The 26538-nt window shown below is 41.8% G+C and overlaps 1 protein-coding gene and 1 pseudogene across 1 annotated transcript in view; both read right to left on the reverse strand.

Annotated features, from left to right (window-relative positions):
• Positions 1-10723: 10723 nt before the first annotated feature.
• Positions 10724-13380, reverse strand: LOC112314940 (replication protein A 32 kDa subunit pseudogene; annotated as a pseudogene).
• A 150-nt stretch (positions 13381-13530) lies between these two features.
• The window catches only part of SEPTIN14 (septin 14), a 93715-nt gene continuing 80707 nt past the window's right edge, over positions 13531-26538 (reverse strand). The window contains exons 10-13 of the mRNA XM_024571567.4: positions 22836-22932; positions 21348-21516; positions 20347-20479; positions 13531-15795 (exon numbers count right to left, since the gene is read on the reverse strand). Of these exons, the coding sequence (XP_024427335.2) occupies positions 15616-15795; positions 20347-20479; positions 21348-21516; positions 22836-22932 (579 nt within the window). The 3' untranslated portion in view covers positions 13531-15615. The remainder of the gene's footprint in view (positions 15796-20346; positions 20480-21347; positions 21517-22835; positions 22933-26538) is intronic.

Below are 26538 nucleotides of genomic sequence, written 5' to 3' on the forward strand. Positions count from 1 at the left end.
ACACTGAAGGCTTGATAGGTGACCAGTCTGCCCACACCTATGGAATGGGAGACACCTGGGAGTCTTGCTTAATGGAAAGGCCCAGGGTCCCATCAGCAGAATGACAACGTGGGGACAGATGATTACCACATTGTGGGCAGGGAATGAATCCTCCACGTAGGGAAGTATTGAGGTGGTGTTGGGGAGCCGTGGCCCCACAGGCCTGAGGAGCCCCGAATCCCTAAGTCTGCTGAAGGGTTGTGTTCTGCTCCCCCGAGTGCAGTGTGGTTCAGGGTAGCCAGAGATAGTGAGGGGCCAAATCACAGGCAGGAGTTCATTCAGGACAGACGGAATGTGCCGAAATTCTAATCCCTGTCTTACTGACATCACTTACTCCACTTGAAGGCAGAACAGGATGTAACTCAAAAGTCTTGCCCTGGAGAGGTGAGGAAAGACCGCCTGTGGGGGCTTCCAATAAGGGACACCTTAGAGTGCTGGTTGCTGGGTGGGTCACAGCTGCTGGAGGCCCGGGCTCAGGAGTGAACTGCACATGTAGATCCTGTGTACATGAGCTCCAGAGCAAGGGGGATAAGACTCAGCCTGGGTCCAGGTCTTGATGCAGGAACAAGTTCAGGAGTGACCAGGCCACACTCTGGGGCTCGAGAAAAACTGGGCACCTGTCAGTGTTCCTGACTGTACGAGCATATAGGATGCTATTTTACAGGAAGACAAATACTGTAAGAACTATGAAGCCTTAATTGGTGAGACTGGACAATCTGGAATAGGAGACACCTAAGAGTCGTAAGTCCTGGCAAGGACAGGGACCCCATCAGCAACACAGTCAATAGGGGACTGACTATTGCCACCTGTGAAGCCCCAGTATCATATATAGCAGGGGGAACCCCTCCAACAAGGATAATACCCAGAAGGCCTGAGGAGCCCTGGAGTCAGTCCAAGGCCTGCTGAAGGAATGGCAACTGCCCGCACACACGCAGTGCTGTTCCTGGTAATCAGGGAACAGGAAGAGTTCAAAACTTGTAAGGGGCCATTCACTACAGTGGGGACCCACTGGGGGACCCAACCCAGCCACCTAATTTCAATCCCTATCCTACTTAAGTGCCACCTATACCCTCCTAAGACAGTACTTGGGAGAACTCAAAAGTCTTACCAAGTAGGTGTGGGTACAGATTGGCCGGGATCCCTCCATTAATGCACCTGGAAAACCTGGTTGCTGGGGTGGTGGCGGCCTCTGGAGGCCTAGGGCCCTTGAGCAAATGCAAGTGTGTGCACTGGGCAGTTCTCTGGAGCAAGGGGAAGCAAGACCCTCCCTGGTATCAGTCCTGGGCCATGACAGAGTTCAGAAGAGACAGCGCCTCTCTTGGGAGCAGTTGAGGAAAGCAGGCATCTGCAAATACTCATAACCATTATTACACAGAGGTTCCTAGTCCCCTAGAGGCAAAGTATTGTAGTAACTTTAAATCCTTGATTGGCAACACCTGGGAGATCTGGAATGGGAGGCACCCGGGAGGGTGGGTTCTAAAGAATCAATAAGGAATCACTATCACCACCTTTGCACCCACAGCTTGAGATTGTGTGACTGCGGGGAACCCTCCATCCAGGAAAATATCCAGGTGGTTTGGGCAGGCTGTGACCCTAGAGGCTTGTATGTCCTGTTTACCTAAAAGGCCTAAGAGAGAGGCAAGCATTTGTTTGAGGTAAAAAAGAATTATAGCTAGTTTGGAAGCACTGATTCAGGCAGAAACCCGAACAGTTGGTCCCATTAGGAGGTGAAGGCAAGGAGTATTTCTGAGAAAGGGAAGGGGAACAATTATGTTAATAGAAGGAAGGAATTTCTATAGGTTCAAATAAGCTAACATGGTGATACTAATTCTAAAGAATGTTTTTACTATTTACCCCAGTATAGTCATCAGTCTGGTAGTTTTTTTTTAAATATATTTATTGATTATGCTATTACAGTTGTCCCATTCCCCCCCACTCCACTCCATCCTGCCCACCACCCTCCCTCCCACATTCCCCCCCATAGTTCATGTCCATGGGTCATACTTATAAGTTCTTTGGCTTCTACATTTCCTACACTATTTTTACCCTCCCCCTGTCTATTTTCCACCTATCATCTATGCTACTTATTCTCTGTACCTTTACCCCCCTCTCCCTCTCCCACTCCCTTATTGACAACCCTCATGTTCTAGTTGTTTGCCTAGTTTGCTCTCGTTTTTGTTTTAGGTGTGGTCGTTAATAACTGTGAGTTTGCTGTCATTTTTACTGTTCCTATTTTTGATCTTCTTTTTCTTAGGTAACTCCCTTTAACATTTCATATAATAAGGGCTTGGTGATGATGAGCTTCTTTAACTTGACCTTATCTGAGAAGCACTTTATCTGCCCTTTCATTCTAAATGATAGCTTTGCTGGATACAGTAATCTTGGATGTAGGTCCTTGCGTTTATTCTTGGGTAATGTAATTATGATGTGCCTGGTTGTGTTCCTCCTTGGGTCCAGCTTCTTTGGGACTCTCTGAGCTTCCTGGACTCCCCGGAAGTCTATTTCCTTTGCCAGATCGGGGAAGTTCTCCATTATTTGTTCAAATAAGTTTTCAATTTTTTGTTCTTCCTCTTCTCCTTCTGGCACCCCTATAATTCGGATGTTGGAACGTTTCAAGGTGTCCTGGAGGTTCCTAAGCCTCTCCTCATTTTTCCAAGTCTTGTTTCTTCATTCTTTTCTGGTTGGATGTTTGTTTCTTCCTTCTGGTCCATACCATTGATTTGAGTCCCAGTTTCCTTCTCATCACTATTGGTTCCCTGTGCATTTTCCTTTGTTTCTCTTAGCATAGGCTTCATTTTTTCATCTGTTTTTCGAACAGATTCAACCAAGTCTGTGAGCATATTGATAACCAGTGCTTTGAACTGTGCATCCGATAGGTTGGCTATCTCTTCCTCGCTTAGTTGTATTTTTTCTGGAGCTTTGAAGTGTTTTGTCATTTGGGCCATTTTTTGTTTGTTTGTTTTTCTTGGCGCTTCTGTTACTTTAAGGGGTGGAGCCTTAGGTGTTCACCGGGGCGGGGATAACGCTGGTCGCTGCGCTGTGACGCTGTACGTGGGGGAGGGGCCGAGTGGGAGCAATGGCGCCCGCCTCACTCTCCTCCGGATTTCAATCTTTCACTCTGCTACCCACAATCAAACTGGGCCCCTCTGGTGCTGGTTCCCGAGTAAGTGGGCCTGTGCACACTCTAGGCCCCTGTGGGTCTCTCCAACAACCTCTTCTGTGAGGCTGGGAGTCTCTCCTGCTGCTGCCCCAACTCCCAGGGGCGCTTTCAATCAGAGGTTTGAGGCTTTATTTCCCTGAGCTGGAGCCCTGGGTTGCGCCGTCTGCTTCGCTGCCCGGCGTTCGTCCGGTTTATCTGTGGGCGAATGTGGTGCCGCAGGGTGCTACCCACCACTCTGCCTGCCCCGTTCTCCGCCACTCTGAGTCCGGCCCTCTCGGTTTATCTGTGCAAATGTGGGGCCATAGGGTCTGCTAGTGCTCGGACTGCCTGCGCCATTTGTCCCACACTCCACCAGTCTCAGTCCCGCCACAGCCACGCAGAGTCCTCTCCACCCCGGTGCCCGTCTCCGCCCCTCCTACCGGTCTGGATGAATGTTTATTTTCTATTTCCTTGGTGTGGGTCCCCCTTGCTGTTCGATTCTCTGTCAGTTCTGGTTGTGCGAGGAGGCGCAGTGTGTCTACCTACGCCGCCATCTTGGTTCCACCCAGTCTGGTAGTTTTAATACCCACTTTCTTGTTCTCTTTGCAAACAGTTATTTGGGGTACAATGCTGCTTTGGGTCCAGTCCAAAGGTTATTGTGCCCAGTTTTAACATTAAAAGGCTTGAGGCCTAAGAAGTGCAAGGCACTTTCTCTGGGATGGCAGCTCTGACTCCATTTTAAAGTTGCTCTGTTTATATTATTTTCTATATTCCCCCCATGGATGAAAATCGTTCCTTGAAAGCATCACTGATCAATCATCAGGGAGCAACATAGATCAGTTATTAAAAGCATCATTGGTCCCCTACTGTCAGGAAGGCTCATTCCTGGTATATCATGTCCCATGGAGGAGGGAAAGTGGTTTTATTAGGACCCTTAGGCCACAGTTGAGTAACCAGAGCACCAGAACAGAGGAAGGCTTTAACGTCATGTTCTTTTAATGGCAAACATCTGCAGTTGCTTCCTATTTCTCATATGAAGTCTCCTAGGCCTCAGTGATCACCTTAAAACATTGAGCGACCCCTGTCAGAGTGACCACTTAATCACACTGAGGTGTGTAAAACAGATCTGTATAACAGCAAATTTTTTAATAATAAACAAAATGCTACATTCGGTTTCAGGTATAGATCTGAACCAGGAGGCAACACCTGAGTGCAGTCCGCTGAAGATATTAAAGAATCATGAGGTGTCAGTGGGCCTTGCACTTAATGATTTGGCTTGAGCCCAGATGATATCTAGTTTCATCTTTATTTTATCCAAGGTGTTTTATCCAAGTACAACAATAGGTATTAGCTACAGAATTGTTCAGCTAGGATATGGTTAAGAGCAATCCTGTTGTCTAATATAACTCCCACAAGGGAATCTGAAGATTTTTCCTGGCTGAGTGTTGCTTTGGCAGTAGCTCTAGCAATTTTCTCTAAGGTTTTCTTACATTTCCAATCATGTATTTATCAAGGTAACAATAACTATTATAGTGAATGCTTGGCCTCTCACATAGTTTGTGAGGCAGGAAGGAACCAAAGTAAGAAAAGGAAGGAAAATTCAGAGTGTAGAGGTGGGGGAGGGAGGGGGGTTCGGCTGGGGTGGGATGGAGGGATGGGGAGAAAAGGCACACAACTGTAATTGAATAACAATAAAAATAAAAATAAAAAAGTGTAGATTATGCAGGTTTGGTCCAGATCTTGGATTAGCTACCACAGGAGATGCCGCCTATTTCACTTCCTGTAATTTTCACTTCAAATCTTCTGCTGGTTGAACAGTCCAGTGAGGTCCAAGAGCTTTCTTTAAATGGGAAACATGAATCCAAGAGTCAACACCTTAAGTTTGGCCACACATGGATTAATTAAGGGTACCTGATCTGGTCCTTTTAATGAATCTTTCTGAAGATGAAAGGCATAGCTTTGCAGAAACACTTTTGTAAAAACATCCAAATAAAACAACAACGTCATGTCTGCAAATGACAAAAGACTTTAAGATGGCCGTGGGTAAAGGTCTGGTGAGGGTTCACTGGCATGGATTCATGGGGTACCCAAGGTACCTTCTAATTAAAATCCATATCCTATGTAATGTCACCTATTCCCCAAAAGGCAGACAGGATGAAACTCAGAGTCTTGCCAGGGCACCGTAATTATGGATGGGAGGCATGTCCTCTAGTAAGAGACACTTAGAAATGGTTGTTGGGGAGGTTGATATTGTTATAGGTCTGGGGTGCGGTCCACACTGTTCATATGGGGACAGTGCAGCAATCCAGAGTAAGGGGAAATAAGAGCCAGCACAGGACACTGTCCCAGTCCAGGACTAGGATCAGGGGAGGCCAGGTCACTCTCTGGGGATCTCGGTGTTACAGAGCAGAGGGGGGGTGGTTCCTTCACGATAAATTATTACAGAAAGGATTCCCCCTTTCTGTCTCTGGAGGTTCCTTCCCCCACGCCCACCTGCTAGGTTCGCAATGCCCGCCGCCAGAGGAAAGACGTCTCTCAATGCCAGAGACTGGTGAAAAGGAAAGGAATTGTTTATTCAAAAGTTACACAAACTTAGAATAATGACCTAATGTCTTCAATAAGATACTAAAGTCCTCTAGAACACCCACAGATGCACAGTCCTTCCCTCTCCCTGTGCCCAGTCCAGGGTACCGTATCTCAGGAAAAGAAGTAGAAGTCCGTGATTCAGGCTCCCGGCACCATCCGCTGCGTGGCTGCTGCAATCTCCAGTTAATCCAAAGCCGTGTGGCACCTTCTCATGGCCCAGCAGCAAGAGTCCTTTCTCCCCTTTCTCTATGGCTGCAAAGTCTCTCCTGCTGCCTAAGCCGCGTGGCAAGAAGAAGCACTCCAAAACCTCGTGGTCCTCTTTACTCTCCTTCAGAATCGCGTGGTCCTTTTCCCCACTTCAGAACCACATGGACCTCTATCTATCTACTTGCTTCAGAGCCTTGTGGTTCACTCCTTCCTTCAGAGCCGCATGATCTCTTCTTTCTCCCCCAAAACCTTGTGGTCCTCCCTACTACTTTTGGAGCCGCGTGGTCTCTCTCCTTTCTATGACTGCCGGGCCTAGGTTTAAATCCCAGTGCCCATCTTCCTTTGCAGCCCCATCTCCGACTCCTCCTACAGTCAGCTACACCTGCCAGCATCCCTGTATTCTTCCAGCTTCACTGGGCTGCCATAGTAAGTCTGGGCAGGTGTGGCCCCATGGCATGGAGCCAATCATCTCCACGCTCTCACGCAGGCCCTGTAACCAGGGGGAGTTACTTCCCAGTCCCATCCTGGGTGGAATTTGGTCCCATCCCCCTGGCTCAAAGCATGGCCACAGCTACTTAACACATCCATGAAACCAGTTAAAGGTTATAGATATGTTAAATGACTGTGCCAGGGGTTAGCTGCAAAGCTCTTGCTACCCAAAACAGCTCTGAATGGCCCTGTTCCATGTGTCCCATCCCCCCTGGCTCAGGCCTGTGGGGGTGAAGACATCCTACATACATTTTTCTAATATTTCCTGGACACCCCGAGTCCTGGACCCCATTACAAATCCCTTCTTGGGGCCCTCCTCTTGGCTGCACCCTGCTTCATCAGGACAAACCAAACATTCGCCAATGTCCAGTCCGACACCTGCATGAAGACTCATGTTTACTCAGGAGCCAAATATCGCATGAAATGTGAAGACTTGATTGGTGAGGAGCCCTGGGTCCCGGAGAGGCTCAAACCCCATCAGCACCACGGTCAACTAGGGACTGAGTGTCACCACATTTGCAGCACTAGTATGAGATTACTTTGTATGGGGCCCCCTGAACTAAGACAATATCCATGTGAGTTAAACAGGCGTCACAGGCCTGGACCGCCCCTTAGCCCAGGGTCTGCTAAAGGGGTACCTAGGAGGCCTGTGTGTGCCAGGCATTTGAGAGCATCCAGAGATAATGATGAGTTCAAGGGTGGCAAGGGACAGTTCACTGGAATAGGTTTATGGGGGAACCAAAGGTGTCTCCCTAATTCCATTCCTATCCTACCTATTCCCCTCAATGCACAGCTAGAGGGAATTCCAAAGTCTTGCCCCATAGTTTGGAGTAAAGAGCTGGAGTAGTATCTTCCAATAAGAGACAGCCGAAACCCTAGAGTCAGGGAAGTTGTGGCTCCTGGAGACCTAGGGTGAAGAGAAAACTGCATGTGCAGGTTCTGAGTAACTCTCCAGAGCCCAGGACACAACACCCAGCTTGTGTCCTGGTCCCAGTTTAGGATACGGTTAAAGAGAGGCCAGGTCACTCTCTCTGTGCTATTGAGGGGAACCAGCAAACAACCAATGTCCAAACCTACACCTGCACAGAGATTCCTTGTCACCCATAAGCTAAATATCAAGGGAACTCTTAAGCCTTGACCTGTGAGACTAGCAAAATGTGGAATGGGAAACACCTTGGCATCCCCTGATGCAGATCCCGGCCCACAGGATCTGCTGTTGTGGTTGCAATATGCAAATACACACGGACTACAGAAATCCTGTGGAGAAAAAGGGGCTGCGTGGCCACTCTCCAAGTTAGAGAGAGGGCCTTTGACACCCCCCCCACCCCAGCCTGGGACAGGTTTTATTGTTTTTCTGGGCACATTACATCAAGGATGGTCCTCATTCACTATGCACAGGTTCACCACAGGTGATTACCTTTTAAGGACAACAAAGGACAGAACACTGCTAATTACTTCAAAGACAAGGATGTTACAGCTCAAGGAGGAAACTGCTCACACTCCATACTTGGGTGGTTTAGCATAGACTTTAGGAAGATAAAGATACTCAGTAAACATTTGCTGCCTCAATTCAGGGTGAGGGAGTTTTAGCAAGAGCAAGTCTCATAGCAGTCTAGGTACAATGCAGGCCTGATTTCCCACCGGAGAACCTATCTGTGGACATGGGTCCTGCCCACCAACCTCGCTCCCCACTGGCTCTTCTGAGTGGGGGCTGAGCCACATTTCCCAGGCTTGGAACAGTTCCCCACAGTCCCTGGTCCTGAAGAGGCCCATAACCCCATCAAAATCAACTGGGGAATGGCAGTTGCCACCTGTGCAGCCCCAGGTTCTGATAATTTTGCTGGAGGACCCACCCCTCCAAGATGATGATATACAGGGAGTTCAAATGAATGGTCTGTGGTCCACAGTCTAAGGACTCAGGGTACCAAAAGCCTGCTGAAGTAGTGCCCACTCTTCGTGGGCATGCAGAGTGGTTCAGGGTAACACGGGATCAAGAAGAGTTCAGGGTCATGAGGGGTCATTCACTGGAATGGGTTCAGGGGAGACCCAACCTGTCTTCCTAATTCTAATCCTTATCCCACGTAATGTCTCCTATTTCTCTTGTGGGAATGCTGAGGGGGACTCAAAAGTTTCCCCCAAACAGGGTTGGGATTGGCCAAGAGCGAATCCTCCCGTTAGAGACACGTGGATATCCTGGTTGTAGAAGAGGTCTAGTTACTGGAGGCCCGGGGGGGAAATCAAACTGCGCATGACCACTTCATGTGACTTTCAAGACAGGGGAAACGAGAACCAGTGTGGAAGCCAGTCATGGTCTAGGACTTGGTTCAGGAGAGGCCAGGTCATCTCCGGGGGCTCTCAGGAAATATCGGGTATCTGTCAAGGTCTAATCCCACACTTGCACAGAGGCTCCTATTGTCCCAGAGGCCAAATAATGTGAGAGCTCTGAAGTCTTGGTTGGTGAGCCTGGGGAGATCTGGAATTGGAGATGCCTGGTAATCCTAGCTCCTAAAGAGGCCTGGGGCCTCATCAGCAACACGATCAATTGGGGACTGACTGTCACTTCATTTGCAGCCCCAGCATCTGATCATTTCTCAGGGGAAACCCCTCTACCAAGGACAGTATCCAGGTGGTTCAGAAGGACCATGGCCTGATACACCTGGAGGATCCCTTAAACCAAGCCCTGCTCAAGGCTGCTTACTGGGCGTACAGGTACAAAGCAGTTGAGAATATCCAGGAATAATGATAAATTCAAGCAATGTGTGGGGACATTTACTGTTGCAAGTTAATGGGAACCAAAGGCATCTTCCTAATTCCAATCCCTATCCTGCCTAATGTGACCTATTCCCATGGAGGAAGAGCTAGGAAAACCTCAAAAGTCTCATGTCATGGTGGGGACCAGCTAGAAGTGTATCCTCCAATGAGACACTGGGAAATTCTTATTTTTGGAGAAGTAGAGGTTGCTGGAGACCTGGGGTGGGAGTGGAACTTCTCACGCAGGTCCCAGGAAGTTCTCCAGAGATAAGGGAAATAAAACCCAACCCGGTCCTGGCTCCGAACTCGGTCAGGACAGGCCAGGTCACTCTCCGAGGATTCTAGGAGGAACCAGGCATCTGCCTGTAGCCAATCCTGCACATACGCAGAGGTTCCTTCCTTTTCACCCAGAAGCCAATATTTTAGGAAATCTTAAGCCCTGTATGGTAAGGCCAGATAGACTGAAATGGGAGAACCCCTGGAATAATAGATCCTGGAAAGGCCCAGGACCCCACCAGCATCACGATCAATGGGGGACTGGCACCACCCTTGTCATCCAAGTTTCAGATCTTATTGTAGAAGGGAACCATCCACTGAGGACAATCAGTATTCAGGGGGGTTGGGCGGGTTATGCCCCTCAGAACCGGAGGAACTCAGGTGCCCAAAGCCTGTGTGCCTGCTGCTCATGCGTGAGCCATGGTGTTCAGCGTCAGAACAGTTCAAGGGTCTTGAGGGCTCTTAACTGGCATGAGTTCATGGGGGACTCACGAGGCCTCCCTAATTCCAATCCCTATCTTCACTAATGTTCCCCTTGAGGGAGACTCAAGAGACCTCAGAAGTCTTCACATGGTGAAGTGGGGATGAGCTAAGGGGTATTCCCCACTAAGAGACAAAAGGGAATTCTTGTTGTTGGAGAGGTCTCGGTAGTTGGAGGCCAGGGTCACTGTGTGAACTGTACATGCAGGTCCTGCCCAGCTCTCCAGAGCAGAGGAATATAAGCATCAGTCTGGTTCCAGTGTAGAATTGATTCAGGAGAGACCAGGGACTTATCTTCCTGGTGCTGGGACCCTGGGCTGGGTTGTCTGGTGTGGGGCTGGGATCCCCTGCTCCCAAGATATCCCTCCATTTTATATCCACCACATGTGGGATTGGTACCACCCAGTTCCCTGTCTCCGTATCTCTGCCCTTCCATCCCTCCAACCCGTCTGGATGAATGTGGTTTCTTTAATTCTTTTGTTGTTGGACTTCCATACAGCTCAATTTTCTGGTGGCTCTGAGTGATGGTCTATATTTTAATTGCAATTTTGCTGTGGTTGTGCAAGGAGGCGAACCGCATTTACCTATGCCTCCTTCTTGACTGGAAGTCCTAGGTAGTGATTTTAGAAACATCTTTATTACAACTGTTCTGATACCATTTATCATATAAATTAAACTATGGAGATCAATTCCAATCACTGACACAACATTGACATGATGGTAGCTTCCAAGTACGATTCTTAGAAACCTCTTTATTACATGTGTTCTTAAAAACTCCATACATTAAAGAATAGGGTCACTTTCAGACCTGATACAACACAGGTCTGAAGGTAACTTACAAGTAATGTTCTTGGGGACATCCTTAGTACAAGTATCTTAAACACCTCACTACACACATTTCAGAATGGGCACCACCTCCATTTAGTGATAAAACATTGTTCTGGATGCAACTTCCAGTCAACATTCTAGAAATATATTTATTACAATGGATCTTAAACACATCAGAAAATAAAGCCTGGGCGTCACATCTGTTTAATAACAACACTATTCTCAACACGAATTCAAAGTTGCACTCTTAGAAACATCTGTACTTGCAACAGTTCTGAAACACTGTTTGCATCACAGCACAGGGGTCAATTCCATTCACTGATGATAACACTGGTCTAAACACTGCTTGCGAATAGTGTTCTTTACAATGGCTTTCTTTTTTTTTTAAGTATATTTGATTGATTATGCTATTACAGTTTTCCCAATTTTTCCCCCTTTATCTCCCCTCCGCCCTGCCCCACCAACCCTCCAGCATTCCCCTGCCCTTAGATCATGTCCATGGGATGTACATATAAGTTCCTTGAGTTCTCTGTTTCCTATACCATTTTTGACCTCTCCCCAACTATTTAATGCCTACCAATTATACTTCTTCTTCCCAGTACCTTCCCCTCACCATTCCTCCCTTCCCCCTCCCCACTTAAATCCCTCCATGTGATGTCCATTTCTCTGCTTCTGTTCCTGTTCTAGTTGTTTGCTTAGTTTTTTTGTTGTTGTTTTTCTTTTCTTTTAGGTTCATTTGTTGATAGTTGTGAGTTTGTTGTCATTTTACTATTCATATTTTTGATCTTCTTTTTCTTAGATAAGTCCCTTTAACATTTCATATAATAAGGGCTTGGTGATGATGAACTTCTTTAACTTGGCCTTATCTGGGAAGCACTTTATCTGCCCTTCCATTCTTTTTTTTTTTTCTCACAATAATATAACTGCTTTATTAACCACATGGATGTACTTATTTTGTACAAAACAAGGTAACATTTCCTCCTCTCCTCTGACACACGAGGCCACCACTCCAGAACCCCATGTTTACAAAAATGCTTTTGACATCAACCATGACACGTTGAAGGAAAGTGCATTTCTGAAAGTAACACCACACAACCAAAACGGGGAACAAAACCAGGAAGAGGTTAGCAGATTTCTTGGGTGGCTCTCTGCTGACAGGCCCTAGTTGTACTCATCTGCTCTCAACAGAAAACATTTCAGGAATAGAGACTCCCGAGTATTATGTAAGTAATACTGCCCAACTCTCTTGGTAGCATCCTTCTTCCACTTCCATCTCTCCTGATGTTATTGTAACTAGCTAATTTGTAACTTCTTTAAGAAATACCACTCTGGATCACACCCCTGTGGGTTGGCCATCTCCCTTTGTGCTTCAAAAAAACAGAAGAGAAGTAAGTTTCAAAAGGAGGTCAACTGAGATCTTTTACAGATGAAACTTACTTTCTACAAGTCAACTGGTCAAACGTATGCACAGCTGGAGAAAACAGATGGTGAAAATAGGTCCAGCTGGAAAATATGGTGGGTTCTCAATTAGATCCAGTTATTCTGCATCTGTGGATTTAAAATGATCGTCATCCACAGTAGAATAGATGTGTCCCTCGTTGCTTAGAAAATCCACAGCTTACTTGATTGAGGCTACAGTCATGTGCTGAAGCTGGTTTTTGAGATCATGAAAGTTCAATCCTTCAGGTCTTGGGCAAGCCTTAATCAAATTAAGCACATGGTTTTGGGCCACGGTGAGGCCATTTGCTGGTATGAAGCTATTCCCACCAAAGTTCCCTGTTTCACCCATTCCTGGATTGCTGACGGGTGCTCTCCCTGCTGAGGGCTGGTTAGCTCTGGTCAGCATCATGTGTGCGTTCACCACTTCCAGGATGTGTGCGGTGAACTCATTCATATCATCCAGGGGCATGATCTTAAAGGCCACCAGGCTTTTTTTGTTCTGGAAAGATCTCAGATGGCCAGCCACTTTCACATATGTTTCTGGAGGAACCACAGTGTTTTCACCGCTGGCATCATCTGTGTCAACCCACTGGCGAACATCCGTGGGTGCAGCTGTCATGTCATCTATTTTGCAAACAATGTTGGTTGGAGCCTTCTCTGCATGTCTGATTATCCCGATAATGACAACCTGTGAAATCTCAACATTCCCAATTCTGAACACTTCATCAACCAGAGTGGCAGAAAGCAGCTGAGATACGGTACAGGGCACAACGTGCTGGGCTCGGGCTCTTGATTTCTTTTCAGCCTGAGAAGGTGTCGGCGATCCAAAGCCCCCAGGGGACTGGGTGTAGCCACCAGCTCCCCTGAACATGGAGCTGCCGTACCTTTCATATCCACTGTTCCACATCTTGGTCACAATCCCCTCAGGAAAGACGCCCCGGGAGTTCCAGCCGGCTGTCCCTTCCATTCTAAAAGACAGCTTTGCTGGATACAGTAATCTTGGATGTAGGTCCTTGACCTTCATGATTTCAAATACTTCTTTCCAGCCCCTTCTTGCCTGAAAGGTTTGTTTTGAGAAATCAGCTGATAGCCTAATGGGCACTCCTTTGTAGGTAACTGTCTCCTTTTCTCTTGCTGCTTTTAGGATTCTCTCTTTATCTTTAATCTTGGGTAACTTAATGATGATGTGCCTTGGTGTGTTCCTCTTTGGGTCCAACTTCTTTGGGACTCTCTAGGCTTCCTGGACTTCCTGGAAGTCTATTTCCTTTGCCAGATTGGGGAAGAGCTCCATTATTTGTTCAAATACGTTTTCAATTTCTTGGTCTTCCTCTTCTCCTTCTGGCACCCCTGTAATTCGGATATTGGAATGTTTTGGGCTGTCTCAGAGTTTCGCAAGTCTCTCTTTACTTTGTTGAATTCTTGTTTCTTCATTCTGTTCTGGTTGGATATTTATTTTTCCCTTTGGTTCCAAATGGCTACTTTGAGTCCTGTTATCCTTCCTGTCACTGTTGGTTCCCTGAGTATTTTGCTTTATTTCATTTTGGGTATGTCTCATTTGTTTTTTCATTTTTTGACCAAGCTCAATCAGTTCTGTGAGCATTGTGATTACCAGGACTTTAAATTCTCCATCAGATAGGTTGGCTATTCCCTCATCGCTTAGCTTTCTGAGGTTTTGCTGTATTCTTTCATTTGGGCCCTATTTCTTTGTCTCTGTGCACCTGTTAAGTTGTAAGGGGCGGGGCCTTAGGTATTCACCCTGGCAGGGCAACCCTCCTTGCTGCTCTGCGAGCTGCCTGTGAGGGAGGGGCCAGAGAGGGAACAGTGCAGCTCGCCTGCTCATCTCTTGCGCACTTTCCAGTGAGACTGGGAGTTTCTTCCACCACGGCAACCCCTGCTGTAGTCCACAGTGAGCTCTGAGGCTCAGTTTTACCTACAGTCAGCCCTGCCCGCCAGGTCCACTGCCTTGCCTTGGTTTTTCTGAGCCGGCCGGCCCGGCCCGTTTGGTCTGCCACCTTACTGGTCTGATTGGTCTGGTTGATTTTTTCTTTAATTCCTTGGTTGTTGGAGTTCCATGCAGTTTGACTTTCTGGTGTTTCTGGTTGTTTATTGATTTTATATTGGTTGTTATTTTCCTTTTGTTTGTGCAAGCAAGCAAAGGGTTTCTACCTACGCCTCCATCTTGGCCGGAACTTGTTACAAGCATTCTTAAACACTTCATTATGTTCATTACAAAATAGAAATTACTTTTATTCAGTAATATAACTGGTCTGAACACAGTCTGCAAGTAGCGTCTATAGAAATACACGTATCTTCCTTACAAATGTTTTTAAACACTTTACTACATGCTTTACAAAATAAGGATCAGTTTCATTCAGTGCTATTAACAATCATCTGAAAGCAGACAGCAAAGGGCATTCTTAGAAACAACTTTATCACAATTCTTCTGAAACACCTCACTGAATGCATATTCATAGTGGGTATCATTTCCACTCATGGATATAAAACTATAGAGCATGAACGCAGCATAGGGGAAGCATACTTAGAAGTATCTTTATTGTATGTGAACACAGTATCACTTCCATCACCGAAGCAACATTGTGCTCAGTGCAGCTTGCAAGTGTGTCTTTAGTAACATGTCATTTTCGAGTGCTCACAACACTACACGGTATGTCCTACAGGACTGGCGTGGCTTTGATGCTGGAAGGGAACTTTGAAATTACAAACAAATTACCTTATTTTCTAGTACTTTGCTAACTTGTGTTTTAACACATTTCCTAAATCTATAAGGCACAATGTCATCAAAATATTACTTATGGTTTCTCGTCGTTCTCTGGCTCTCTCTAACTTCTGTGTATTGTAGTTATATAAGGACTGATGACATCAAAGTACAGTTCTAATCAAAAATTTAATCTTTTATTAAAATAAAAACTATCAAGAAATAATTATCAGTAGATTTTGATAAGGAGAATGATCCCTAAGAAGCAGCTTTTTGTAACAATATTTTATGCCTGTGACCCCTCAACAAATCTTCTATGTAGATTAAAAAAAAATAACCATACTTGTATATATGAGCCACAGGCAATGCAATGCTACAATAATTTTTTGTGCTCATCTATAGCTTTTACACTGTGCCATATATTTCTTTGATTTGATTTGCATTTAGCACATTGAGCGTTACTGAGCGCCAACTCTGTGGTAACCTCGTTCTAAATGCTGACGATACAGCAGCTAACAAGGTGCCTGCTCTTGAGAGCTGGAGAAGCTGCACAATAAGCACATGTTACAAATTAGTACAACTTTCATCAGAGCTATGAAGACAACCTCAGGAAGATAGGGTAAAGGGTGACAGGGCTCGACAACAGAGAACGGGTAAGAGAGAACTATTTCTTACGATCTTTGTCCTTTTTGATATTGGTGTAGCCCGGGGTCTGCAGTGTTTCAGAGCCAGCCTTCACTTTATAAAAATGCACTATTTCTTCTTCCAGTTGTCTTTTCTCCTCCTCAAGCTTTATTGTCTCCTCGTGCTGGATTCTTTTAAGAAGCTCAAACTTGTCCTGTAGCTGTGAGACAGAGACGCAGCTGTGACTCAGCACAGTGTGTGGCACATCCCCAGGGACGTGCTCATCTTTTTCCCAGTTATCAATCACATATTAATCATCAAAGTAGCGCTTGATTGGAATAACTAACGCAAACATTTGTGTTTAAAATAAACATTCAGATATACAACTTCTCATCAATTAAATTTTAGAAGTGTCCCCATTGAACCAAATGTAAAAAAACCTACAGCTATAAACAACACTCAACTTTTAAAATACCTTGTTTTTTCCAAATGAGGTATATTTTCTCACTCTACATTTACCCACAAATCTGTTCAAATAAAATTGGATAAATTAATGCTCACTAAAAATATATGCATTAAAAGATAGCATGTGTTATGAAACAATTGTCGAGACTTTAATTGATGAAGACCTTTTGAAAGAAAGTCATAATTTTCCTGTTAAGTGACATCAGCACACTTATAGAAAGAAATGAAAGTCTTCAAGGCCCTCATTCAGTTACTTTTCATTTACTGGTGAGGTCTCATTTAATCTGTGGGATTTAAAATAAATGAAATTAGCCATCTGAAAAAGATGATATCAGCTTGGATTCCAATAGAGATGGGCCTTCATTTTTAACACAACCTTATTCAACAACATAAGGATTGCTTGTGTGCATCAGAGGAGGTGTGTATTTTAAAGCTATGGTTTTTATGGCATAAAATTATATAGGTTTATCTGCAGTTTAACTTTTTGAAAAACAAATAGGCCAAGGGATTCTACTGCCACAATATTAATTATTTGGTGTATATGGCTGTGAAGAACACAAACACAGTGCTGACACCAGTGGTTTTCAACCCTATTTGTCCATTAGAATCACTCACTGATCTTAATAATCTCTCAATGTTCGGGCTGCACACAGATCAATTACATCAGACTACGTGGAGCGGAGCCCAGGCATCAGTGGTTTAAAAAATTTCCCAGGTGATCTTAGTATGCAGCTAAGGTTAAGATCCATGGTTCTAAATAAAGATTATATTTTCCTTTCCTGGACTCAGATGTCTCTTGGAATTACATCTTCAGCTGTGACAGGCAAATGAGCATCTAGATACCACGGCGAGAAGAATGAGTGGAAATGCTGGGGATGTGAGAGTGTGGTATCTGTAAGTGATGGCAAAAATCACTGAGAAATTGTTTCTCTTAAAGATGGGAGGGAGAGAGTAGAAATCAGAGAAAGGTAAACTTCATCCTAGTATATAAATATTTCAAATATTAACTACCCTGGTGAAAAGCCTGAAGTTTTCCCACAAAACAGGTGCAAAGCAAGGCTATCCCCTCTCATCACTCCCTTTCAACACTGTACTGGAAGTCCTTGCTAATGCAGTAAGACAACAGAAGGAGATAAAATATACACGGATTGGGGAGGAAGACATACGACTGTCACTTTCACAGTAACATGATCATCAATGTAGAAAATCCAGAAGAGTTGACCAAAAAAACCCTCCTAGAACTAATGAGATCACAGCAAGGTTGCAGGACACAAGGTCAATACTCAAAGGTAACTGCTTTTCTATATATCAGCATTGAACGAGGAGAATTTGACATTAAAACACAATGCCAACTGCATGAGCAGCTCTCCAGAACAAAATACTTCAGTATAAATCTATAAAAATATACACAAGACCCATAGGGAAAACTACAAAACTCTGATTTTAAAAGTCAGAGAATGAAATAAATGGAGAGATATTCCATGTTCATGAACAGAAAGACTACATATTGTCGAGATGTCAATTTTTCCCACATAACTAAAGATTCAAAGCAATCCCAATCTAAATCCCAGTAAGTTATTTTATGGATATTGATAAACTGATTCTAAAGTTTATATGGCAAAACAAAAGGCCCAGAATAGCCAACACAGTATTGAAGAAGAACAGAGTTGGAGGACTGATGCTACTCGACTTTAAGATGGCTATAGTAATCTGACTAAAGCTACAATAATCAAAAAATGTAGTATTGGTGAAAGGATAAAAAGTAGGTCAATGCAACACAATAGCTTAGAAATAGATGTACATACACATAGTCAACTGGTCTTTGACAAGAAGCAAAAGCGATCACTGGAGAAAAAATACTCTCTTTAACAAGTGGCACTGGAGCAATAGAACATCCACATGTAAAGATAAGAATCCCTTTCTACCTAAGCTAATGGAACTTCTATTACTTACAGTTCACTTGTCCTTGACTGCGACATCTGGCATACAGCACTTAACCACTACGTTGTCTCTACTGAAAAAGAAGTTCATTTTCTAATATACCTACTAAAACCAAATATTCTTAAGTTGAAACCATACTCACTTAAGAGAAAAATATTTATGATTCCTTTGCCAAAATCTATCAGTGGCAAATAATCAAAACTATATTAGTAATGACTTTTCCCATTTCCTTGGAAACAGAATGGAATGAAATGAAAAAGTAACCCATATAGTTCACCAACTAAAAGTTCTTCAATTAATCAAGACTTGCATTAGTCAACATTTACCTGCTTACTTTTAAAAATGTAGGAAATTTTCTAATGCAGTAGTAGTATTAGAAAGTACATGACTTCACAGAAGTCAATAGCTTAAATTTGTTATAAATTAAACTTTATGCATGAAAATTGAAATTATAAATAAGATAAAGATAAATAGGTGTTGCCCTGACTAGTGAAGCTCGGTTGGTTGGGTGTCAGCCCACAAAGCAAAAAGTCGCAGGTTTGATTCCTGGTCAGGGCATGAGCCAAGGTTGCAGGTTCAGTCCCCAGTCGGGGCATGTGCTAGAGGCAACTGATCAATGCTTTCCTCTCACATAGATGTTTCTCTTTCTCTTTCTCTCTCCCTTCCTCACTTCCCAAAAATAAATTTAAAAAATCTTTTTAAAAAAGATAAATAGGTTTACAAATTTATTTTAGGGCTTATTAAAAAGAAAATTCTTGACTGAGGGCCAAGATGGGGGTGTAGGTAGATACACTTTGCTTCCTCATACAACCAAAAGAAGGACAACAACCAATTTAAAAACAAAAAACAACCAGAACTGCCAGAAAATCAAACTGCATGGAAGTCCAACAACTGAGGAGTTAAAGATGAAACATTCATCCAGACTGGTGTACCGAGACAAAGAAATAAGCCCCAAATGAAAGAACTGATCAAAACTCCAGAAAAAGAACTAAGTGAGAGGAGATAGACAATCTATCAGATGCAGAGTTCAAGACCATGGTAATCAGGATGCTCACAGAAAAGATTGCATATGGTTGTAAAATAAAGGAAGAAATGAAGGCTACCCAAAGTGAAATAAAGGAAAATATACAGGGAACCAACAGTGAATCAGGGAAGGTAACCTGGACTCAAATCAGTGATTTGGAACAAAAGGAAGAAATAAACATCCAATCGGATCGGAATGAAGAAACAAGAATTCAAAAAAATGGGGAACCTCTAGGACAACCTTAATGTTCCAACATCCAAATCATAGGGGTACCAGAAGGAGAAGAAGAACAAGAAATTAAAAACTTATTTGAAAAAATAATGAAGAAGAACACCCCCAATCTGGCAAAGGAAATAGACTTCCAGGAAGTCCAGGAAGCTCAGAGAGTCCCAAAGAAGGTGGACCCAAGAAGAAGCACACCAAGACACATCATAATTACATTACCCAAGATTAAAGATAAGGAGAGAATCTTAGAAGCAGCAAGAGAAAAGGAGAGAGTTACCTACAAAGGAGTTCCCATAAAACTATTGGGTGATTTCTCAAAAGAAACCTTGCAGGAAAGAAGGGGATGGAAAGAAGTATTCCAAGTCATGAAAGGCAAGGACCTACATCCAAAATTGCTCTATCCAGCCAAGCTTTCATTTAGAATGGAAGGGCAGATAAAGTGCTTCCCAGATAAGGCCAAGTTAAAGGAGTTCATCATCATCAAGGCCTTATTATATGAAATGTTAAAGGGATTTATCTAAGAAAAAGAAGATCAAAAATATGAACAGTAAAATGACAACAAACTCACAACTATCAACAACTAAACCTAAAAACCAAAAACAAACTAAGCAAACAACTAGAACAGGAATAGAATCACAGAAATGGAGATCACATGGAGGGTTGTCAGTGGGGAGGGGAAGGGGGAGAGTGGAGTAAAAAGGTACAGGGAATAAGAAGCATACTTTGTAAGCACAAAATAGAGGGAGGTTAAGAATAGTATAGGAAATGTAGAAGCCAAAGAACTTCCACGTACAACCCATGGACATGAACTAAGGCAGGGGAATGTTGGAGGGAGGGTGAGTGCAGGGTGGAGGGGGAGAAAGGGGAGAAAAATTGGACAATTGTAATAGCATAATCAATAAAATATACTTAAAAAAAGAAAATTATCCAAATGATCTAAAAAAATAACCTATAATTTTTCAAGGCTGCATTCAAAACCTATATGGTTAATAGCTACTTTTTGAAAAATAGGAAGTATTCTTCAAAAACATCAAATAATTTATTGAGAATTAAATACCCCCAATTAATAGGACACCTAAAAATTAATATAAATTCTCTCAAATTAGAAATACTTGCTTCTTTTTCAGCTTCTTTAAATGCTATTTCTCTCTCCTTCACTCGTTGCATAAACTTCTTTTTCAATTCTTCTTCTTCCCTCTGGCATTGATCATAGAACTCCTGTCTTTTAGCTTCATAGATCTCTTGAAAACTTAAAAGGAATTTTTATTACTTTCATAATGAAATGAAAATATAAATAAACATACAACATACATATTATATATTCAGTCCCATGGAAGAACATTTACTAATATTCTCCCATTATAGAAATGGAAATTTCTGTATCATGAGAGGTAAAAATGAGATAGGTGCAGTCCTGAATACAAGAGTATAGAGAGAGTATATGTAAAGAGTACTGGAATTTTGAAAACAGTTGTGTCAGTGATTTATTGCTCCCACAACTTTTCATTATATCACACTTCTTTACATCTTTTCACAATAAAATTTGGGGACAGCTCTGATTTATGAGGTTCTCAAAATAATAAAATAAAACCAGGTATCTTTCAAATTGTGATTCATTTAAGATAACCAGTTCAATTTTGGTTGTCCTCAAAGTACCAAAACTAATACAACTGTCATTCTTTTGCAGCACAAATCCTATTCCTCTTCAATATAGCTAAACACACGCACCCTCCAACTATTTTCAGCGGACTTCCATGACATTACCCTGCTGCTTTTTCCTCTTCCCTCCATCCAGCCCTCAATATTCTTTTCATCCCTCTCAAAATCCCTTGCCAACCTTTGTCGGTCTTTGCTAATATTTGTCAATTTACTTCCTGGACTTCTCTTTTAGGTATATACTTTAACATATACACATATTGGATATACATATTTTAGCATATAAACGAGCCCTTGCATTATGTTGCTCTTACAAATGTTCTCTAAGTCTGAAGATGATTTGAAAACAGTGTTCAGGATAAAGCAGGGTATAAGACATACAGTTATTCTCATTCCCAACTAGTTGTATCTCATGACCGTAGGAGCTTTGTCAATCACCCATTAGCAAGGTCTCTATTCACCTAACTGGCTGGTTGTCCGGACCCACATCAGTAAAGCCGATTTTCTGCAGTTTGAAGCACCTATAACGTTCATAGTGCTGGATGTGGGTTTGTTCTTTCAGGTCTTCCGTATTTGTACAAAGGAGCATATCCCGGAGCTTAACAAAGTCACAGTGATTTTCATTGTCCACTACACAGAGAAATAACAAAGCCACAACACATTTTCAATCCCCGGCACTCAGTGAGTTTTACTGAATCAATGTATGCATGGAAAACATTTAAAATAACAGCTAAGAGATCATTCTGATTAATAACTACAATTGTTTTAACCATGTAACTATGATTATACAGTACATTCCAATTATAGATAGGCTTTATTTATAGACCAGAAAATTTGCTTTAAATTTATAAACCAAAGAATAAATATGAAATAGTTAAATAACATGTATAATTAATATATAGTATAAATTTTCATTGATAATTGTTAGTATTTTACAAACTACCCTCAAAGTATTTAACAAAATACTAATAAAGAATTAATATAATTTCACTAAAGTAAATAATTTCATTAAGTTAAATTTTGCTAACACAAAGATTATAATTGTACATGCATAAGTTATCATATTCTATTTATATAAGACATTTATGACACTGAATTCATCAATATGCAAAATAAATCAATACACTCACATCACTCTCTCCTCCGCTTGTCACATCCAGAAACTGAGCACAACACACTGTGTTCTGTGTTTGATATTGTCCCCAAATTTAATATTCATTAAAATATGTTCTTTTTAACTATGTTTCATAAATTAAAACATTTCTAATATGTCAACTTAGAAACAACATTCAGAAACTATTACAGGTTGAGATAATCCAATCCCTGATAACTAGTATTACAAGCATATTAACTAGACAATAAATTACTGGCTATTATAATATCCCAACTCATCATGAAGCTGGATAACTAACATGAATGTCTAGGTATAATCCAAAGGTAAATTATATTTCTTTATTTTAAAAATAGTTTACCATTCTTTTTTCTTGTGACCACTTTTAAATGTTTTATAAATTGGTTAGTGCTTAACTCATGTAACATGTTTTAAAGACCAATAATTAGAGTTCATTATGTCCAAAGTTCTTTTGTTGAAAGCACTTTCCAGCATAAGGAATTAATATGCAGCTGGAAAACTGGGATAAATGAGGAGGTTCTGTCCAGTCTCTGTGGATTTTTGCCTAAAGCACCATCCAACAAACTCCTGTGAGAATAAATCATAATCAAAGCAAGCATAATGCAACAGAATCTGTGCTCTTTATTAGTAACTGTTAATTTACTGTTTAGCAACAGTTACCAATATTGGCTGAAATTACAATGATATTTTGAGACTGTGATAATATACATATACTATATATAATGTATATACAACATCTGTATGCAACATACATACATATACACATACATACAGATAACCAGTCCAGAGCAAGCCTGCTTGCTATCATAATATTTACCTTGTAAAACTCCCCAAGGGTACTGTCGGCCTCTGACCATCCTTTTTCCAACTTTCACCTCATCTATACACCCCACTACAGCAAAGGGTAATTGTTTCTATAAAGGAAGAACAATTTTAATCATGTTCCCTTATACCAACATGACATAGGCTGTTATGGAAATAACACAGACAGGAATAATAAATTAAGCTTATTCAAACAAGGGATATACCCTGCCTTGGATTTTATGACTTGGCAATAAATATGTGCAAATTGATCTCTGCAAGCATTAGTGTCAAGTCCTGAAAACTATCTACCGAGTAGAATCTGAACCAAGGCATTATGCTGTGGGAAATATTTACAAAGAAAAAAGATTTTTAGTAGACATATCATTTTTTCTCACATTATCTTTACCCTGAAACACAAAGATTATATCAAGAAAATAATGTACAAATCACTTTTAACTCTAGTACAAAGTTAAAATATGAAAGTATTAAGACTAACTATACCTATAATAATTAATGTACATACAATATAAAGTATATTAATAAATAGTGCTTCATATATATATATATATATACACATATTCATAGATGTACATTTAGGAATTCTAAATACAATTAAAGGGTCACGTTAATTACTTGATGGTGAGAGTCAGGGGAAGTATCACAATATTGTGCAAGTCCAAATTGGTTGAGAGGGTAAATTCATGTTAAGTCTTCTTACCACAAAGCAGGTGGGGACACAAGGAATCTTTGGGAAGTTTTGGCTATGTTTAAAACACTATTGTGGTGATGGGTTACAGGTACTTGTATATGTCCACTCATCAAACCATATACATTAAATATGTACAGTGTTTTGCATATCAATTATATCTTTAAAAGCTGTTAAAATTGCTTATAGGTCAAGTAATTCTATTTTTTCATTCTTAATCATTGAAAAATGAGATCAGGATGGGTGGTTTGTGGAGGTGGAAGACAGTGTGGGGAATAAATGGAAATGGAAAAATACAATAAAATGAACTATTAATAAGAAAATGAGATTTTGCAACTTCCAGCCAAGATGGAGGGATAGGTAGATACACTGTGCTTCCTCTCACAACCCAAAGAAAGACAACAACACATTTAAAAACAAAAAACAACCAGAACTACCAGAAAATTGTACTGTATGGAAGTCCAACAACCAAGGAGTTAAAGAAAAAACATACATCCAGACCGGTAGGAGGGGCAGCAGAAATGGGCAGATGGGCAGAGAGGACTCGAGGCAAGGTAATGTCTGGGTGAGTGGGGCAGGCAAGGCAGCAGCTGGTGGACCAGGTGGTCCCACATTTCTGTGTTGATAAACCAAGAGGAACACCTGGGGAGTGAGACACATCAAATAACCCAGGGTTCCAGTGTGGGGAAATAAAGCCTCAAAACTTCTGAGTGAAAAAATCTGTGGGGGTTGTGGTGGTGGGAAAAACTCCCGGCCTCACAGGAGAGATCATTGGAGAGACCCACAGGGTCCTAGAACATACACAAACCCACATACTGAGGAATTGGCATCAGTAGGGCCCAATTCACTACGGGCAGTGGAGGAAGTGACTGAAAGCTGGCAGAGAGCTGAGCGTCATTGTTCCCTTCTGAACCCTCCCCCACATACAGCACCACAGTGCAGCAATGTGGGTTGCCCGCCCTGCTGAATACCTAAGGCTCCGCCCCTTACTATGTAACAGGTATGCTGAGACAAAAAAAAATATGGGCCAAATGAAAGAACAGATGAAAGCTCCAGAAAAAATACAATGAAGCAATGAAGAGATAGCCAACCTACCAGCTGCACAGTTCAAAACACTGGTAATCAGGATGCTCACAGAAATGGTTGAGTATGTCACAAAAAAAGGAAAAAGTGAAGGCTGTACAAAGTGAAAGTGAAATAAAGGCAAACGTATAGGGAACCAACCATGAAGGGAAGGAAACTGGGACTCAAATCAATGAATTGGAACAAAAGGAAGAAGTAAACATCCAACTGGAACAGAATGAAGAAAGAATTCAAAAAAATGAGGAGAGACTTAGGAATCTCCAGGACAACTTTAAACATTCCAACATCCAAATCATAGGGGTGCCAGGAGGAGAAGAGGAAGAGCAAGAAATTAAAAACTTATTTGAAAAAATAATGAAGGAGAACATCCCCAATCTGGCAAAGGAAATAGACTTCCAGGAATCCCAGGAAGCTCAGAGTCTCAAAGAAGTTGGACCCAAGGAGGAACACATCAAGGCACATCGTAATTACATTACCCAAGATTAAAGATAAGGAGAGAATCCTAAAAGCAGTGACAGAAAAGGACACAGTTACCTACAAAGGAGTTCCCATAAGACTGTCAGCTGATTTCTCAGAAGATACCTTACAGACAAGAAAGGGCTGGAAAGAAGTATTCCAAGTAATGAAAGGCAAGGACCTCCATCCAAGATTACTCTATCCAGCCAAGCTGTCTTTTAGAATGGAAGGGCAGATAAGGCCAAGTTAAAGAAGATCATCATCACTAAGCCCTTATTATATAAAATGTTAAAGGGACTTATCTAAGAAAAAGAAGATAAAAAATATGAACAGTGGGGCTCCAAAGTTTATCTGATCTGGCAGAGGAAAAAATAAATAAACATAAAGATACAGATTATTTGAGAAAAGGACAAAACAAGAAAAAAATGAAGAGAGTCAGAGAAATGTGGGCACCATTAGGTGCATCAACATGCAGGTAATGGGGATATCAGAAGAGGAAAGAGAAAAGAGAAGAAAAAATACTCAAAGAAATGTTGGCTGAAAACTTCCAGTAGTTATTGAAAAACAATAACTTGCACATCCAAAATTACAACAAACACCAACATAAATGCAAAGAGATTCACCCACAGAGACATCATTGTAAAAATACAGATTGTCAACAAAAGAAAAAAACTCATAAATTACTAGGAAACCCCGATACAATTAACAGCTGACTTCTCAACAGAAACATGGAAGCCAAAAGCCATGGGATAACATATTCAAAGTATTGGGGGTGGGGGGCATGAAACTTGTTCACCAGGAATCCTAGATACAGAGTTTCAGTTTTGTAAGATGAAAATGATCATTACACAACAATGTGAATTTATAATGCCACTCAACTGTACATTTTAAAATGTCTAAGATGATAAATTTCATATTATATGGATTTTACCACAATTTTAAAAACTCTTAGAAAAAGAAACATAAGTAAATTTGTAAAAAAAAAAATTTTATTGATTTGAGAAAGAGAGAAACATCGATTGGTTGTTCTACCCATTCGTGCGCCCATTAGTTGACTCTAAGTGCCTTGACTGGGGATTGAGCTCCCAATCTTGGTGCATCAGGACAATGTTCTAGCCAACTGAGTTACCTGGCCAGGGTGACATATAAGTAAATCTTTGTTATCATGGATTTGGCAAAATATTCTTAGATATGAATGACACCAAAAACATAAGCAACAAAAAAGACAAATTAGATTTCATAAAAATTTTAAAATTTTGTGTTTCAATAGACACCAAAAAAATGAAAAAATGACTAACAGATTGGGAAAAAATATTTGCAAATCTTTTATTGCATAAGGAACTTGTATCTGGAATATATAAAGAACTCTTACAACTCAACACTAAAAAGACAAAAGCACAATTTAAAAAAGAGAGAAGGATCCGAGCAAACATATGTTCTAGGAAGATACGCTAATAGCCAACAAACACAT

The sequence above is a fragment of the Desmodus rotundus genome, chromosome 1, assembly GCF_022682495.2.
Source record: "Desmodus rotundus isolate HL8 chromosome 1, HLdesRot8A.1, whole genome shotgun sequence".
Lineage (NCBI taxonomy): Eukaryota > Metazoa > Chordata > Mammalia > Chiroptera > Phyllostomidae > Desmodus > Desmodus rotundus.